The sequence below is a fragment of the Vespa velutina genome, chromosome 1 (genome assembly GCF_912470025.1).
Source record: "Vespa velutina chromosome 1, iVesVel2.1, whole genome shotgun sequence".
NCBI lineage: Eukaryota > Metazoa > Arthropoda > Insecta > Hymenoptera > Vespidae > Vespa > Vespa velutina.
The window spans coordinates 2,389,924-2,409,923 of record NC_062188.1 but is presented as its reverse complement, the minus strand read 5'-3'; the positions used below and the strand labels follow the sequence as shown (position 1 = coordinate 2,409,923).

Sequence of the window (20,000 nt, the reverse complement as noted above, 5' to 3'; positions counted from 1 at the left end):
GTTCTTCATCAACAATGTTATAATCCGTTACAATTTCAACAGCCAATGTTGTCGTCCTCTTCATCGTTGTAACAGGTATTGGCGGTGCTATGCAATCGAAATATGGACGGAAATCAGCAGGACAAGGCAATGGTTCGATCATTACCGTTTTTATTATCACGCGAGAGATCTGATAATTAGCATATTTTTCTCGTTCGTCGATGTTAGCAAAGATCAATTCGTAAAATGGTTCCATGCAGGCGAACCACATGACGCAGGAGGATCCATAGAAATCGGGAAGACCTTGATCGTTACGTGCACGAGGATCGTACATGAAATAAATACCCTTGTTTTTCCAAATGGCTATCATACCACGGCCAGTAACCAATATTCCAGCGCGATTGTTTTCAAAAAATTTTTTCAAACCTTCCTCGAGTAAAATAGGTGGTGGCGGAGGAGGTCGAACCCTAACAGGCCTACCTTTTTTTCCACCAGCTTTTTTGGCCTTCTTTTCGCCTTTTTTTTTCTTCTTCTTGTCCTCAGGTTCAGGTGGGGGTATAGAAACTATACCTGATACCGTATTAGATTCTATATCTGCAGTCAAAATATTGACACCTACGTAAAAGATTCTAATTATGTCCTGAGGTATCAATCTCAATTTTCTAGGTTTTGCCTTCATAGTTTCACGATGAACGTTACTCCCAATAACAAGAATCTCATTCATCGTTTTTTTCGTCCAAGTTATGGGATTCTTGATTACGGACATTCCAAGGCTAACTACACAATTCGCTGCGGTTTGCCTGTTACGTAAAATTTCGGGAAATATATCGTCACCTTGATGATACTTTCCTCGTAGAATCGCACGAGCTTCACCTTGGAGTCTATGATAAGCGTTTAATGGTGGTAAATTCGATGGACGTATTGCTGGACTGGGATCAAATTTCCATGGTGCTGATTTATTCCAATCAACAACGTCGATCGCTGTGATCTCATAATCGCCTTCTTTTCCAAGATGTTTTAATAGATATTCAACCAAGGTTGCACTGTTATCAAATCGAAATATTCTTGGTGCTATTGTCTCTTCCTCTTCGGTACGAGTGATCCAATCGGGTATAAGAGAGTAATAAACATTCTTGAACTTCCAAATGGGTATGTGTCGATTATCATTCGCAATTAATATACCAGAATCGTAATTTTTAAAAAATTTATCTAATCCACTTTGCAAGTTTTGTAATTTAGGTATTTTTCCACTAAGATCGCCAGCCTCGATACAATCTTTAATCGTTAAATCGATTCTACGAGAAGAAAGAAAGAATTCCGTGATGATTTCATTGATACGCGGTGCTTTAATCCCTCCAAGTCTCTCGACGCATTTAGAATGTAATTTATCACCAGTAACGATCACCTCGTCGATAATATCAGTGTTCCAATATCGTGGTTCGTATACTTTGGAGAAAATGATAGCCATTGTGGCAATAGCTGCAGTCTGATTATTACGATTAGCTTCGTCGAATCTAGCATCTGTCATCGTGACGTTCCCACCAATACTCCAAACGCCATCATCAAATTTAGGAAAATGATGCCAAAGTTCATCGCCAGAAGTGGTACGCCTAAGATGTTCCGTTTCAGTAAGACGTGTCTCAAATACATTGTTCAAAGTCACGTTATCTATTGCTATATCCTTTTCGGCGATCAAACCTACCCCAATTTTGGCAACCAAGGATGCAAGATCTGTGAACCACATTACAGCGGCAGGATCTTTATCCGATGGTTCACCACGAGAATCTCTACCTCTAGGATCCATCATGAAAAAAATCTCTTTTTCTTTCCAGACCGGCATTATGATATTGTCCTGTTTGATTATACCCATAACGTTATTTTCAAAGAATTGTTCCAAAAGTTTACCGATATCGGTGGATTTACCAACAATATCATCTTCTTCCAGAATAATATTCATACGATTAACACCAATGGCAAAGTTTTCAGTTAATTCAATCGGTGTAAGAAAATTTCTTGTGTCCTCTTCGATATCTGGTTCTGGTAAATTATTAATATTATCCGTTGCTATCTTATCGCCTATCTTCAATATATCATCGACTACCTCACGATACCATAAATGTGGATTATAAAGTTTCGTCATGGCTAAAGCAGCCAAAGAACTCGCCGCCTGTTGTTTGTCCCGCATTTGTCTCTTAAACATCTTTTCGTTTGCTTGATTGAAACTACCTTGTATTATTGCACCACCGTCGGCTAATTTCGAATAATGATACATCTCTGGTTCATCCGGTGTTTCCTTATCTATTTCTAATTCTTCTTCCGTCATAGGTAATCCTATAGACAAACTTTTCAAATTATGAATGAAATATTCGGTTCCACGATCCCGTGGTATAAAAGCATTTGTTGCGATAAAAGAAGACAGAACCTTAGGACTGAGAGTTCGTATCACACAAGCAACGTTTTCCTCTTCCGCCCCCGCTGTAGGGGTATGACCTAATCTTCCACGAGGATTTGGATCGAAGCAATAATAATACGTCGCTTTTTCATCGTTTTTATCGCGAAACTTGTATTTCATATCATCCTCAAATTTCCAAATCGCAACAGCCAAGTTACCTAACTCGACTATACCATATTGATAATTCTCAAAGAATTTCTTAATTCCTTCTTCTAAATTTAATACATTTTCTCCGGGCGTTGCATTCAAATCACCAACTATAATAGAATCGTCTAATTCGATCTTTACTTTTCTATTCTTTAAATAAAAATTTTTCTTCAAACTGGTTATCAGAAATGGTCGCTGAATACCCTCCGTTTTTTCCGATGGATAGCAAAAATTGTAATAATCGTCACCGTCTCGTATAGCTTCATCGATAATCTCATTTGTCCATTTGGCTGGTGGTGTCTCTTTGGCATAAATCAAAGATACTATGGGTATAGTCAAACCTTGAATACCTTTACTATCTTCAAATGACTCATCTTCGTTAGAAATTTCACCACGAAGAATCCAAGTTTCTCCTGGTGTTCCCGACTTGAAATCATTCCAAGCTCTAGTACCAGGAATATCTTCCAGTATTGTAATGTGTCGTATGGTAAATCGATCGTTCTTTCGAGTTTGTTCAAGATTTTTCATAAACCATGCTGCGAGATCATCAGATTCTGGAAATCTTATGACGCAACATTTTCCAAGAACTTGTTTTTGTGCATTACTGTTACCAGCTTTACCACCTTTAGCTTTTTCTTCGATTATTCTATTACCGAAACTATCGCAATAACGTGGATCGAAAGCATAATAAAAATCATCTTGAGTCCATATAGCTACAGCCATCATAGGAGTTTCAATGATACCTTCATTATTAATCAAGAAAAATTCACGTAATCCTTGCTTTAAATTAAGTATATCCGGAAGTTTCGAACTAACCGTTCCAGTAATAGTTATCAGATCAACGTCGATCACTAGTTTATGATCTTCTATTTGAATATAATTGTCATCGAGATCAGCAGCAGTCATTGACTTGAGGAAAGGCTTTTCGGTCTTAACACTTGCATAAAGTTGATCACCTAATGCCAATATCTCATCTAATTTAGGTCTCAGCCAAGTTTTAACAGGATGTATCTTCTTCATAGCAATAGCCATTACACAGTTAGCCACATTTTGACCACCTTTACCTTTGTATATGTCACTGGCTTCATGAGTCAAGCCATGAAGAATTGCCATTTTTTTAGGTAATTCTCGAAAGGACGAAGGTATATTAACCTGCATGTTATCGTAAGGATAACCAGTGTCGAAAGTACTCAGATCGACCAATGGTTCCGTAGCAAACATTTTATCGATACTATAATTCGAAATAGTTATGGTCAATGGTTCTTTGTGAAATTTGGCAGTTGGCATTACCTTAACCCTTTCACTTTTAGGAACAGGCCTAGTACAATCCATTTTATTTTCGTCTATATCAACGGGATTAATAGATCTAAGAACACTTCTGTCAATTACCAAATCGGTTTCATCGGGAATTTTATCGATGTAACCACGACCAACCTCGTTAACTCGTAAAATAATCATTTTGTCTATACAATATCTCGAATCGTAACTTTTGTTCATATTCTTTAGAAAATGATCACGCATGTCATTCATGCATTTGAATCTGAGCAAACAGGCAACCCCATCCTGACGACGTAAACCATGCTCTCCGCATGGTCCAGGATCAAAATATAAAAAACCGATGCCGGAATGACGCCACATTGCTACTGACGTACCTTGAGCAGTAATAATCCCAGCATCATTGTTGCTAAAGAATCTTATTATCCCCTCGGAAAAATCTGAACATCCTATGGTCTCGCTAAATAGATTACCATAAATACCGGTCTCCTCGATGCAAATTAAAATCTTATAATTGCCAATATAGAATTCTGGAAATACTAGGGTAGCTTTCATGTACTCGTTATCCTTAACGCGATTTCTCATCATACTTATACGAAATAACTTATCCCCGTATTCAATAACTTGATCTACGTAATCCTGTATCCATTCTTTAGGATCAAATAATCGACCATAAACGATTGCGACGACTGAACATGGTGCTGCTTGACGACCACGGCTTCTGTATTTGAAATGACTATCGTTCATCGCAAAGGAACCACGTAAAATTGAAGAAGTCGGTGTCAGGACACGAAAACGGTACCATCGTTTGCCAAACTCATATTTCGTAATTGACTTTCGTTTCTTCGTGTTCTTACCCTCCCCAGCCCCACCAGGGTCCTCTGCTATCTCTATTTTCTTTTGCGATGCATTTTTCGTTTTCCTTTGGCTAAATATACATACATACATATATATATATATATATATATATATATACACATATGTAAATTTAAAAATAAAAATGCCTATTGTCAATTGTGACTTATATATTGATTATTCATAATTGAGTTATATTAAAAATTATATTAATTATTAATCACTAATACGTGACTTACTCTGCCATAGTTCTCTTCTTTTTTTTTTTCTTTGTTTTTTAACTATTTTCTATCCATTTTATATTGACAATATACTATTAACGAATAATTTGAATGTAAATATAGGATATATATTATTTTTTAATTGCACTTGTAAATTTGTACTTTAGGAAAACATTTTTTTTATTGCATGACAGATGTCAGGTACATTGTGTTAATCGAACAATCGAAATTAATTCGAGAAGAACAACTTCATTTAAGATCCTGGATTCTAACGCGTAATCATCAAAACTTTCGCTCTCTCTAAACGCGTAAACTTATAAATTAATACTTTCTTATGTGAGAATACAAAAAAGTAATTCGCGAACGTAATTAAAATTTCTATCAGGGATATCGTTTTATTTTGTTCGAAAATTCGATTAGATTATCTCGCTAATACGGATTTTAGAGTCATCGTTTGATCATATGTTCTCTAGATGCATCAACTTCCGCGTAATGAAACTTAAGCTACGATAATATTTGCGATATATTGAAACCTAATGATAAATGACGCAACGCAAATATTATCAATCGTATGGCTGCATATTTCACTGTATTTTAATAAAATCACTTCAATCTAATTTTGATTAAACATTAAAGTATTAACCCTTTAAATTGCCAATAATACATTTACATATTTAAAATAGATAAGATATAATTCAATTCAAAGATAATTCCTTTTAATTCGCAAATTTATATACTGATTATCATATGCGTTAATTATATTTTATTATTCTTTATGCTTTTATCGTATGACAAATGCGTATCGATGTCGTATCTAGCATGCATCACTGCGAGACGCATGCTACAAAAAAAAAAAAAAGAAAAAGAAAAGAAAAAAGAAAAAATATACATATGAGAGATTGAAAAGTCCATTATTTATTTTACCTACACGAAACCCATTGTTATATACGCATAAGAGGGGAAAAAGTCAACACAAGCTTATACACCGATACAATAGACCAATGGTGGGGGTAATGTTCCCCTCTTGTATTCGTAGTTCATATTTTGTCCGTAGCTGTCGCTGAAGTCACACACGCTTCAAATAAAAGGTAGGGTATAACTTTAAGATTTGTTCATACGTATCAATGTTTTTAAACGAATGTATATTATCATTTAAATATTAGTTTATTGTATTACGTGCACGTTAAAGATGGTGGATTTTAAAAATAATTAGAAAATTATAAAAATAATAAAGTATTTCAGTTTAGCCATATGGAAAGCGCAATTTTTGATGTTTTCTCGTTTTGCATATAAAAGAAAACTGATTCTATAATTATCAAAGCCAATCAAAAGTACATTTTTATTGACATTAAATAAAGCCAACGATTTCGAATTAAAAATTGTATTGTATTGAAGTATTAAAATAAAATTATTTTACATTTAACGAATGTTACGAAACTGTGCAATGTTTACGCAAAAATATCATTATTTAAATATTAAGTTTATCGTACTTCGTGGATATTAAAGATTATTTAAATAATTATAAAATCACTGTAAGTATTAATTTTCTTTTTTTTTTTTTTTTAATATTAGACATTTAGAAGAAAATATTAAATAAAAATTATTTTATATATTATAGCGTGTTACGGGACTATGTAGTATTTAAACAAATGTACAGACTTGATTATTATAAATGATTAATATAAATTCATTATAATGCTTATATCGAGAAAAAGAGAGCTGACACGTTTACTAATCGAAATACGAAAAAAAGATAATTAAACTCTGAAACTCAAAATTATTGGCTATATTTGTTTTGTTAATAGCGCTTACATGCAAAATTAATTTGAACAATTAATTAATAATTAATAAATTAACAAAAATAATTAATTAATTAGAAAATTTACATCCAGTAACCGCGCGCGTATGTATAAAATTAAATTATGAAATTATTTAATTAAACGGGTGGAAATTATTAGCTTTGTAATGTTTAAACTATTATATGATCGTTAATTTAAATATTAATTATACTTATGCTCTTACATATACACTTTAATATTATTAAAATGGATCAAAAAATCTAAACGTTTGTTTACGCATACATAACAAACAAAGAAACAAAATGTTTATATGAAAATCAGTAATGGATGCGAGCTTCTTCTCTTTTATCGTAAAATTCAAGAGGCGCCACTTCATATAAAACGCTTTCCTTCATGAAAAATATTGAAAAGAGAATTTACGCATAACAACGAGTCAAGGGTTAATTTCTTGATTGATTTTTATGAGCAAGATCTCGTTTTAAAGATAACGATTTAAACGAGAATATGACTTTTTTCCGAATCTTTCTGAAAAGCTTTATTTTTACTTATGAATTATTTTCGAAAGAAGTGTCATTTTTTTAAGACGAATTTCTTTCTGTTTTGTTTTCGAAAGACAATAAAGCTTTTATAAAAATTCTATAAAAGACATGTTTTCGCTAAAAACCATCATCCTTAAATTGAAACCTTTTTTTCATCAACGTCATCCTATAATTACACCCGTATTCGTTATTGTCGCAAATCATTATAAAACTAAAGATTATGAACAGCCTTAAAAACGTTCTATCCGTTTTCCATGTATTCGCATCATACATACTTACGTACATATTTTATGTTTTATGCTATCTTTCTTTTCTATCTGTACTTAAATCGTTATATAAAAACATTTATAAAATTTTCGGCCAATCTTCATGTCATTTTTATATCATTCTACCTCACAAAATAATTTATAACTATTGAAATTGAAAAATTCATAAGGAAGAAAAGCCAATTACAAGAAAATATATATATATATATATATAAAGATTCAACAATATTGAATACAAATGGAGGTAATTGTAAAGTATACTTGAACTTTATTACATCAACATATGAAAAACGTAATAAATATTATAAATACACAATATAAAGTAAATTCGAATACAACTTGTTTTCTTCCTATAATCATTTCGTTTTAATGCCGTAGTATAATGTTCGTGTGTGTATTTTAATATTATGATGAATATACAACTAACTAGAAGGAGACTTGCAGTATATACATTTTATGGTAACAGAAATCAAGTTGCACGCGTTTACCTAGTCATCGAAAATATAGTTAGAATTATATATATATATATACATATACATATATATATATATATATATATATATATATATATATATATGTATATATATGTATATATGTATATATTTATTTTTATTTATATATGTATATATATATATATATATATTCATGTATATATATACATATACGTATACATATATATATATATATATGTATATATATCTCTTTTTCTCTCCCTCTCTCTCTCTCTCTCTCTCTCTATATATATATATATATATATATATATATATATATATATATATATATATATATATATATATACAGACAGAAACTTGTTTCGCAAATATCTGAAATTCTACAACGTTAACGCGGTAACAAAATTTTTTTGATTTCCTTACATAGATTACTTTTTTTCATGTTTTATGTATTTATTCATTTATTTATTTCTTTTCTTTTCTTTTCTTTTCTTTTTTTTCCTTTCACGCAGTGACAAAAGCTTTCCTCTTTGCTATCATTATTTACAACGTATATATATATATATATATATATATATATATATATATATATTATATGTATATACTTAACTAATTTCTAGTATCAGATTATTGTAACAAGTTACCAAAAAATATCTACAAGTAAAAATATAGATATAGATATATATATATTATATATTATATATATATATATATATGTATATATATGTATATACATATAAACACACATACACATTAGACGCACGAACAGGACAAGCATGTTGCGCGTACCACTGCTGTAATACAATTATATATGAAGGTTGTATCTTTTATTTCTTTTTTTTTTCTTTTTTTTTTTATTTATGTATATATATATATACATATATATATATATATATTTATTTATTTTTTTTTAATCTTTCTTATACGTTATTCATTTTGCAAACATCAACGAGAGGCCCTTTTTTTCTAGCAGTTTTGTCTTCCTATCGTATGCGTGTAAGTAGTATATATCTTCGAAGGTGTACATACATTATATACACATGTAAACAATATGTATTTAAGTATCTCTCTGTGTGTGTGTGTGTGTGTGTGTGTGTGTGTGTGTGCATACGTATATGTTTGTATCTGTGTTTATTTGTATGTGTGTGTGTGTATATATATACGAGCATTACTTCTTTTTTATTTATTCATTTCTTCTTCGCTCCATGTTATCTCCTTTCCTTCTCTTCACCCACTCTCCCTCCTTCCACCCTTTGTATCATCCTAACACGAAAATAGTGTTCTTCTCTAACATTGGGCCGGTTCTAAACTCTAAAACATCAAATGTCCGTCCTTTTACGGCGCGTATAAAGCGTAATCTGTCCAAGGGGACAAACAGTATAATTATAAACATACATATACGTATATACATATACGCATAAACATATACATATACATACACATATACATATGTATATATACATATATACATATACATATATATATATATACATATATATACATATATATATATATATACATATATTATTCATTTTTTTAGAGTTCTCATCATACAGACGCATCATGGCAGTACACAATACACGTGTACTACGCGAGTATGCGTACATTAAAAAATATATCTAAACGATCCATCTACGCGTCAAACGCCACGCCACAGCTAAAAATTACCATGAATCACATTAATCTTATTAAAATATCTTTAACGGTATACGCATGTGTTTATATAACGTTTTTTAAGAAGTATTATTAAACGGCTGTAGAGGAGATGATGCGCCATCACGCGTGCGCCGCGAATCTCTCATTCTCTCTCTCTCTCTCCCTCTCTCTCTCTCTCTCTCTCTCTCTCTCTCTCTCTCTCTCTCTCTCTCTCTCTCTCTCTCTCTCTGTCTACCTATTTTTTTTCTTTTTTTTTCTTTTTCTTGTAATTTATTTCACATAACTCATCAATTGTTTCGTACACACACACACACACACACACACACACACACACACACATAATTTCGTTCAATTGTTTTCATCGATTCCGGCAAAAATCACATCGAAATTATTCGTGACGATGAAAACATTATTATTCGATGGTTTAGGAATATCCGGAGTCTTCTCGGTATATGCAATTTCAAATATTCATACATTCGAATAATAAGGGCATTATTGAAAACAATATTTCGAAGGGACAATTTCAAGGAAATATTATTTATCTAAATAATAGTGTCGCTTATATTTTATTATTATTATTATTATATTATTATCCTCGGCATGATAATCGTATATGTATTTCCAATGAGTTTAATCACATTTAACAATATAATATTTTAAACTATTACAATAGACGATAAAATATGAATGGTTATTATGTTAAAATTGCCGAAGATTAACGAACATAATAGGATTTAATATATATATATATATTGACGAAACATTGTAATTTTTCAATTATTCATTTGAAATAATATTGATTTACTTTTCTCGCGTCACGCAAAAATTTCGATGATATTTATTATGTAAATCGATTAAAAAACGAGACTTTGCAGGTTTATGTTTATATATGATATCGACATCTTACGCAATGAATTATTTTTTTCTCGTTCTTCTTTTTTTTTATCGTTTTTTTTTATCTTTCTTTTTTATTTTCTTTTTTTTTTTATTTTTATTTTTTTTTTTTTTCATCATCACAGATGGATAAACGCATGAATTCTTTCAAACCTTTTTGCTACTTCAACATTACATATATATATATATATATATATATATATATATATATATATATATATATATATGATTACATGCTTTTTTTTTAATCCGATAAATATCATATCTTTTTGGTACTGTTAAGAGTTTAGTGTGATACTACATACTACGATAGGTTTGGTATATTAAAGTGTATTGTGTGAATCGTTTCAAAAGTTATATATTTCATTAGGTAGCAAAAGAATTTTTATAACGAAATAAATTATCAATGATAATTACTATCAATTCTTTCACTTTTTGTTTTATGACGAGTGTGTGTGTGTGTGTGTGCGTGTGTGTATGCGCGCGTGTGTATATGTGTGTATGTCTGTTTGTGTGCGCGTATGTATCAATATAACAATAATTAATCAGTACTGCACAAAAAAAAAATCGAAAACTCTAATTTTTGTAATTGGTTGCACAATCTTAAGTTTTATCAGTCGTGTGTGTGAACGTTATTACAAAAGTTTCTGCTGTTGTTTCTTGTATATGTATATACATATACATACATACATACATACATACATACATATATATATACGTATATATATATATATATTGACTGTACGTAGAAAAGAAGAAAACTAATGACGCGTAGAGCGGAAGAAATTTCACTATATGTATATGATTATATTGCAATAACAATTCGCAATATAATCGCTTAAGATTACGATCGAGTTAAATAGAAGTCATCGTTTCTCTTTTACTTAAGTTAGATAATAACATATATGCAGTACTTTCACGAGCTTCATCGCATGACAGACGTGAACTTTCATATAACAGGCGCGAATCAACAATAGTAACACACGATAAATTTTTATTACTTTTCTATCTTTAGTTTAATAAATCAAAAAAAAAAAAAAAATGAAAAAAAAATAAAAAAAAATAAATAAAAGAAAATAAAATAAAATAAAAGTAATAATAATAATAATTATAATTATAATTATAATAATAATAATAATAATGATAATAATGATAATAATAATAATAATAATAATAATAATAATAATAATAATAATAATAATAATAATAATGATAATGATAATAATAATAATAATGATAATAATGATAATAATAATAATAGTAATAGTAAAAGTAATAATAATAATAGAGATTCGCAGAAGTTCGCACGCTTGCTTTTCATAATTAAATTACACATGTATACATCAATGATATTATAAACGCATGTATTAATATCTCGAATATGTAATATGTATACATATATATATATATATATATATATATATATATATATATTTGTGAAAATGAATGTAAGGTTATCAAAATAAAAAAATAGGCAAGAGTTTAAAGGAAATGCTTTTTTTTTTTTTTTTTCGTGTGGATGTATACGACACGCTAGAAATGAGATTTGAAATCAAACCGAAATAATAGAAAATATTTGTAAAACCCATGCAACCATTTTGTTATTAAGAAATCACAAATAAGATTCTTTTTGATGAAATGACATTCCGATCGTATATGAAGGATGATTCTTAAAATCGTCTTAATTTATACATACATGTATCCGTTCTTTATTAATTATATTCATCACTATCACGTATATGTTTGTATACATATATGTATACACACATATGTATCTACGAAATTCTAACGATCTTATTCCGAAGAATCACGAATTCTGCAATCTACTTTCTTATTTTAATTTGCCAAGTTGTGTGTAAATAGTCAAATGTTTATTAAAAAAAAAGAAGAAAAAAAAAAAAAAGAGAAGAAAAAAAACCATTAATGAGAAAATCATTATACAAGTGTTGCATACTTTCTTCATATTTTTTTTTAAGCATTATATTTATATCCTATTCTAACGAATAATCTTTTCTTTGTTATACCAGTCTTGAGAGAAGTTAAGATTAGGAGACGGCTATAAAGAAAGAAAAAGAAAAAAAGAAAGGAAAAAAAAAAATAAGAAAAAAGAAAGAAAAGAATAGAAATCAAATAAAAATGAATGCATTTTTAAATTGTTCTATATTGACAAATATAAACTTGGGTAATTTTTTTTTTTCATTTTTTTTTTTTTCAAATTGTACTAATTGAAATTCTTGTATGTCATAAGTATAACATTAAATATTCATTGATTGATTTATTTATTTTTTTTTTTTCTTTTTTTTTTTTTTTTTTTTTTTAATTTTTTTTTTTCCTATTAATAAAGTATATATACTTTGTATTATCTTTCAGATATAATATGGAACTAACACATTACTCTTTAAAACATTCTTCTTTGGTCCCACGAAATTGCACGATCGCCTCTATTACACGGTAGGGAGCTAAATTTTCTTTCTTCCTATTTTTCTTTTATTTTATTTGTCATTTTTTTTCTTTTTTTTTCTTTCTTTTATTAAATCTATCTCCTTTCAAGGCTGTCCGTGAAAAAACAATTTCGAGGAATATTCGTTAAATGAAATCTAAGAGATTCAGTTGTGTGTGTCTGTTATAAGATATATATATATATATATATATATATATATATATATATATATATATATATATATATATTTTAATATAAATTTATTGCTGGATCGTTTTTCGCCGGAATAAGTCGTAGGGCAGGTTGCATATTGGAAGTATAGTGATCAAAAGATATAATAAGAAAATAATTCGATTGGAGGAAGGTTTTGTATTGTTAGAAGAAACAAAGAATAGGATTATAAAAAAAAAGAAAAAAAAGGAAAGAAAGAAAGAAAGAAAGAAAGAAATAAAAAGAAAAAGGAAGAGATAAACAAAAAAAAGTTCTAATTCAAAAAGTCGAGTTTCAATTTTACATTAATTAAACTATGCTTCGTTCTCGCTTATGTGTGTGTGTATGTGTGTGTGTGTGTGTGTGTATGTATGTATATGCTCCAAATAAAACATATATATATATATATATTATATAAATATCGGTGTGTGCGTTCAGATCTGTTCAATTATATTATCGATGAAATATTATCTTCCCTTGCCCCTCCCACCCCGTGAACCCCTCCCTCCCAATCGTACTAATTCTTTCTAAAACTTCGCGCAAAGCATCGTATAGATAAGCTATTATTATTCTTCTTTACATAGGATATACGCTAGAGTTCTTCTTCATGAAAATCAGGTAAAGCGTGAATTGCGACGCGATTGAGTAAACTGCAATTTATATATACGCGACGATACAGTTTTGGCCCGCACTCGCGGTATAACAAATTGAACATTGATGCAAACTTTTGTGATGACCCTTTAAAATCCACAATAAAAGGGTATAATTCGCAAAAATTCGCATATAATGGACACTTCCCTTTCACCCAAGCTTTATTTTCATAAGAATAAGCTTAGGTACAAACGTATATGTATATGTATATATATATAACTTTATGCGTGTATATATATATATATATATATATATATTTATTTATTTATGTACGTATGTATATATATACACACATACGCGCATACACGCACGCGCACATGCACACACACGTATATACATATACATATAGCATATAGTCAGGAAGGATTTCGTTACTTATCAGTCTCTATCTTGGAGCCTGGGCAGATATTAACTGTCTCGATTAGGATGCTTGGCAAGAAATCTTCGAGGCCAAGGCAAAGGCCAATTGTATTGTCGTGGCACTGTACCACCCACGTTTTTCTCAAAATATTTGAATATAGGATACCACCAGAGTCGGGCCAGAAAATTATTTGGTCCGTTTTGCTGTATAAAAGGAAAAAAAAAAAAAAAAGGGGGAAAAATAATAATCAAAAAGCTTTTAGACAAATGTAGACAGTTTATGATAATAAATCAAATAATTAATTAATTAACGTACCTTCAAATAAGGATTATTTGCTAACGTATGGTATATGTACCATAAACGTGTAGTTAAATAATATGCTATAAGGACATCCACCGTATAATGTCCATGAGCTACCAATACCATAATTATACCAACAAAAACCGTAAGACCACCCAACCAATGAATCGGTTGACATCTTCTAGGGGAATCTGTAAAGAAAAAAAATATATTTACGTAAAAATTAACTATTATCATTGAATATTCTACGAAAATATTGTCATTATAAAATAATTTGATTATCCGAGGGATAAAAAAAAAAAAAAAAAAAAAAAAGATAAAGATATTATCTTGTTATCAAAAGCGATATCGTAGAAAACGGATATAAGTTTTACGATAAGTTCTAATAATATTAATAATTTTTTTTAATTACATACACTCTTTAATAATCAGGTAACTAAGTACAAGTACAACCGTATGACCGCTGTAAATGTAATCTCCGCAATAAGTGTGTTTGCCATTAATCGACAAACCAAAACCAGAGATAAGCTGTAGTACTCTTTTCGTAACCAGAAGAGGACTTGTGTTATTTGCCTTTGGACTACAGAAATATGTTTTACTTGCAACCGGCAAAACAGTCACATACATCGTGATACTTCTCATCATATACAGCAGACCCATCAAAAGGAATATCCGTCTGATGACGATAAATCTATATATATATATATGTGTAAAAAAAGCCATCATAATTAATAAATTTGTTCATCGATAATGTATAAATTCTTATGTTAAACATTAAAACTTACCTATGTTTATGAAAAATAATGAAAACCATTGCCGAGTTGGACATTATCATAATGAGAACTTCCGAAACATTGAGTGTCCAATCTTGGGCAGTAATATTATCCAGTACAATGTCTGGTAACGGGCCATAAGTATTCCGATCTGGAACACGTTCGTGAACCATCGCGAGTGAGGCCGTGGTCAGTATGAAGTTCACGACCATGAACAGGAAAGCTATGAGAATAAGAAAATTGAAAAATGAAGAATAATCGCAGATAATTTAGAGTAATATGAACTGATGAAAATGAGAAAATAATAGTCGTAAAATGACTTAATAATGAGCGTGACTTTAAGAAATGAGAACTTAATAAATTTAATGTAAAACATATTTTTTATTTTTTTTACAGTTTATTATTCTTATTCGAGTTTAGTCTAATTAATTAAATTCTCGATATTAATGCATAGCTTTGTGACAATGTTTTAACATAAAGTAAATGATTACTTTATAAATAATCAATCGTTTTAATTTTCTCAAAAGAGATTCTTTCTCTCTCTCTCTCTCTCCCCCCTCTCTCTCTCCCTTCCTTTCTTTCTTTCTTTAATGATAACGAGATAATTCTTTTGATCTTGAATCAAGTAATTACCGAGAAAAGTTTTCCATTTTTCTTTGGGAAATCGTGGTTCCTCGCGAAGCGGCGCCGGTATGTCGATTTTAATGACGCCGCTTCCTGGTCCATTCGTTATTCCTGGATGACGTCCAAGACCGTCGATTTTCTCCTCCTCGTCGTCCTCGTAATAATCCGAACCGGAAGCCACCCCGGACCACTTGTCCTTGCTCTTAGTTGGTGCACCAGGTAAGAGAGGTTGCCTTTGATAAATATCACTCGATTGTGCCATCCCGCTGCTACTCCCATCAACAGCCGCCTCCACGTCCCTCTCGTGACCCTCCCCACCTCCCAATGGTCGATCGAAACTTCCGTAATCGCTATGTAGACTTGTGACCTTGGGGTCCAATACCATCCTAAAGGAAAAGAAATAGAACTATCAAGGATTTTTCTTTTTCTTTTTTTTCTTTTCTTTTCTTTTTTTTGTCTCTTCGCACTTCAATTTTACTTTTAATATGCATGTTCGGTTGATTTTCTTTCTTTTTTTTTTTTTTTTTCCCCCCCTTTATCTATCTATCTATCTATCTTTTCCTTTTTCTCGTAAACACGAATACTTTATCCCCTTTTTAATATCAAAAGAACGACACGAGCATAAAATCGAACGTATCGTTTTTTTTTATATTATCAAATGAAACATCTTATTTCTTTCTTTTATGTAAATCATTATAATGGTCTTTTAACAAAACGAATATTGATTCTTGGTATCTTCCATTAATACGATGTAACGTAACGAAAATTTACTATGGTTAGCTCTAAAGAATCTAATTTAATTCAACCACAATATCGCGTTCAATAACTATCATATATACATATATGATTACATATGTACATATGTGTGTGTGTGTGTAAATATATATATATACATACACACACACACACACACATATATATACACACACACAATACTATAGATTCGCGGGAAATCCATTAATTTTTAAACCTAACAACACAGCTGATCGATCGAATTCAACCGTAAAGTTTCCTGTTCCCACCCCCCACCCCACGTATAATATGTATGTATGATATTACTTTATTACATACGTTGTTACATTGTCATATGTAATATGCATGTTATTACGTCATATAATTTTTCGTTACATGAAAGAAAGGTAGAGAGAAAGAAAGAGAGAGAGAGAGAGAGAGAGAGAGAGAGAGAGAGAGAGAGAGAGAGAGAGAGAGAGGTTAATTATAATGGTCGATGGCAGATGATATTAGTACTCTCAATCATTTATTTCGCCATATTTGCGAAAATTAACGAGTAGACGAATTCTTACGCAAAATCTTTTATACCAATTCGTTCGTTCGTAAAGAATTTTTTTCTTTTAAAAATTTTCCTTCGTTTAAATTCTAATGAAAGATTTGAGAAATACTCGTAGAACGTTTATCCTTCGAGCAATCATTATATTAAGAAAAGAAAAGGAAACAATTAATTTATATTTAAGTACAGTTCCATTTTAAAGTAGAAAAAGAAAAGGAAGAAGCAGAAGAAGCAGAAGAAGAAAAAGAAGAAGAAGAGGAAGAAAAATATGAGAAAAAAAATGTCACGTGTCTCGACCTCGATAAATCTCTCATAACGAGAACTCAGCATCGTCTTTGAAACTCCATACTTCTCAATGCGACATAAATATGCGACTTTCTTTCTCTCTCTCTCTCTCTCTCTCTCTCTCTCTCTCTCTCTCTCTCTCTCTCTCTCTCTCTCTCTCTCTCTCTCTGCTCCTCTCTCCCTTTATGAGAGAGCACTAAGAATATATATACACATTTCTCGAATAAAGGACGATGGTCACACGTGAAGAAAATTAAAAATATTATATAACTGCATACCATGTGGATGAACCCATCAATAATAATCATTACGATGATTTTCACTTTATTTATTTTCATCTTTATTATTATTATTATTATTATTATTATCATTATTGAACAAGAAAAAAGGATTAAGATTGTGTCATTCGACGCTTGAATAATAATCGTATCATGAATAAATAATTGTTAGTTTTTTAATTTAAACAAAGAAAATGATAAAACTTTATTTTAATTTTAATTTAAATTTTAATATTAATAATTAATTTAAATTAAGAAAAAAAGAAAAAAGAAAAGAAAGAAAGAAAAAAAAAAAAAAAAAAAGATAAACCGATAGAAAAGATCCAAAGTTTCGTCGCAAGTAACAAGCAGGAAAAGGCTATTTGCGTTTTATTTGCCAGCCGCATCGACCGTAAGAAACTCAAGTTACATCCTTCGAGCAATCATCAGTTAAAATTTTATCTCCCTTCTAGAATCTTATTTCTATTATCTTAACAAGAATGATTGCCATCGTAAAAGATTTTGTCGTTATCGACATAACATATATATTTAACGATTATCCTTAGATTTTAATTCAATTAAAAATCATTTCAACAATATGTGCTATTTATTTTCGCAGAAAAAATATTGTTTTTTAAATAAAATAAAAATAAGAGAGAGAGAGAGAGAAAGAGAGAGAAAGAGAGATAGAAAGAAAGAGAGAAAAAGAGAGAGAGAGAGAGAGAGAAGAATTGATTATACGTGAAATATAAATTCCAAAAAGAAAAAAGAAAAAAGAAAAAAAAAAAAAAGAGAGAAATAAATAAATGCAAAAAGTTCAATTTGAGCGTCAAATTTCGCACCATTACTACTTGTCATCACCAACACTTGTCACTATCACCTGATAATTACTACGGAATTGCTATTTACCGACACAAACTAAATATCTCATTTTTCCTTTTTTCTTTTTTTTTCTTTTTTTTTTTTTTTTTTAAGAAACGAAGAGGAAAGGGCTATTAAAGAGAATAAAGAAAACAAAAGAATAGAAATACACTTTGTAACACAACAAATATTCACTACTGTGTGCTTATTTACGAACGAAGAAAGAAAGATGTGTGTTCGCTTAGAACGATTAAGAAAAATAACGAAAGGATGGCTAATCATACACGGTCTCTCTCTCTCTCTCTCTCTCTCTCTCTCTCTCTCTCTCTCTCTCTCTCTCTCTCGCTAAAGCCTGATAAAGAGCATATCAATCACGTGAACTTGCAGCGGTGCTAGCGTAGAAACGAATTTTATCAGTGAACGATTATTACGTGCTCTGAACGCCTAAGTTATTCGCGAGAAGCAAAGATCGTGCCTTGAACTATATATAATGTGTATATAAATATATATATATATATATACACACACACATACATGTTATTTTGTGTATATATAAAATTGTCAAACGTGTTACTTATACAAACGTGATATCACTCAACGTGGATGTACATGCATGCATGCATAGATAGATATATACATCCATACATATATGTAATATGTAACCGAATGGCAAGTATAAATAAAAGGAACATTCTCTCTCTCTCTCTCTCTCTCTCTCTCTCTCTCTCTCTCTCTCTCTCTCTCTCTCTCTCTCTCTCTCTCTCTCGCTCTCTTTTTTTCCTTTCAGTCAATTTCACGAGAGTTTTCACATCATTATATTAGATATACAAAGACCTTTAATGCGTATCGAATAAGGAAAAGAAAAAAAAAGAAAAAAATAAGAAAAGAATCGAGATGGTATTAAGGTTAAACCCTTGAATCTTCTCTACCGTGAAACGTTTCCATTGTATTCGTTAAATCGATCGATAAAGAATCTCTCGAAGCTCGAAAGACCTATTTCTCGTTGTTCTTCTCGTTTCGTTTCATTTCGTTTCGTTTCGTTTCGTTTCGTTTCGTTTCATTTTGACTCATTCTCTCGTAATCGATGGATGAATTCGTACAAATAGATGAAGATACAAGAACATTTTTTTTCATCGTGGCTTTATTTTCTTTTTTTTTTTTTTTATTTTTTATTTATTTATTTATTTCTTTTTTTTTTTTTACACTTTATTTCTTCTTATAGATTTTTGTTTAAAAATAATGAAGAAAAAAAAAAAAAAAAGAGAAAAAGAAAAAACAGAATAAGAAGAAAAAAAACGAGTCACAGTAAAGGACGTTTATGTAATTAAAGTAATTAACGAAGATATGACCAGTCTATGCATATATTTTTTTTAATCTCCTAACCGAGTACATATATATATATATATATATATATA

The 20,000-nt window shown here is 30.2% G+C and overlaps 2 protein-coding genes across 11 annotated transcripts in view; both read right to left on the bottom strand.

The window, feature by feature from the left end:
* The window catches only part of LOC124948646, an 8,906-nt gene extending 748 nt beyond the window's left edge, over positions 1–8,158 (bottom strand). Inside the window, exon 1 of the mRNA XM_047492531.1 lies at positions 1–8,158. This exon is cut by the window's left edge and continues 748 nt beyond it. Coding sequence (XP_047348487.1) covers positions 1–4,801 — 4,801 coding nt within the window. The 5' untranslated portion in view covers positions 4,802–8,158.
* Positions 8,159–13,189: 5,031 nt separating this feature from the next.
* Positions 13,190–20,000, bottom strand: part of LOC124951075 (phosphatidylcholine:ceramide cholinephosphotransferase 2-like) — a 20,233-nt gene continuing 13,422 nt past the window's right edge. For 3 of the 10 annotated variants that reach the window (XM_047498977.1, XM_047499060.1, XM_047499245.1), the window contains 5 exons: positions 15,904–16,280; positions 15,283–15,493; positions 14,914–15,188; positions 14,513–14,688; positions 13,191–14,400 (listed from right to left, as the gene is read on the bottom strand). In XM_047498977.1, the coding sequence (XP_047354933.1) occupies positions 14,245–14,400; positions 14,513–14,688; positions 14,914–15,188; positions 15,283–15,493; positions 15,904–16,280 (1,195 nt within the window). In that variant the 3' untranslated portion in view covers positions 13,191–14,244. Of the gene's footprint in view, positions 14,401–14,512; positions 14,689–14,913; positions 15,189–15,282; positions 15,494–15,903; positions 16,281–17,745; positions 17,778–18,566; positions 18,734–20,000 lie in introns of those variants that run through there. The other 7 variants (XM_047499150.1, XM_047499530.1, XM_047499435.1 and 4 more) reach the window with 5 other exon arrangements.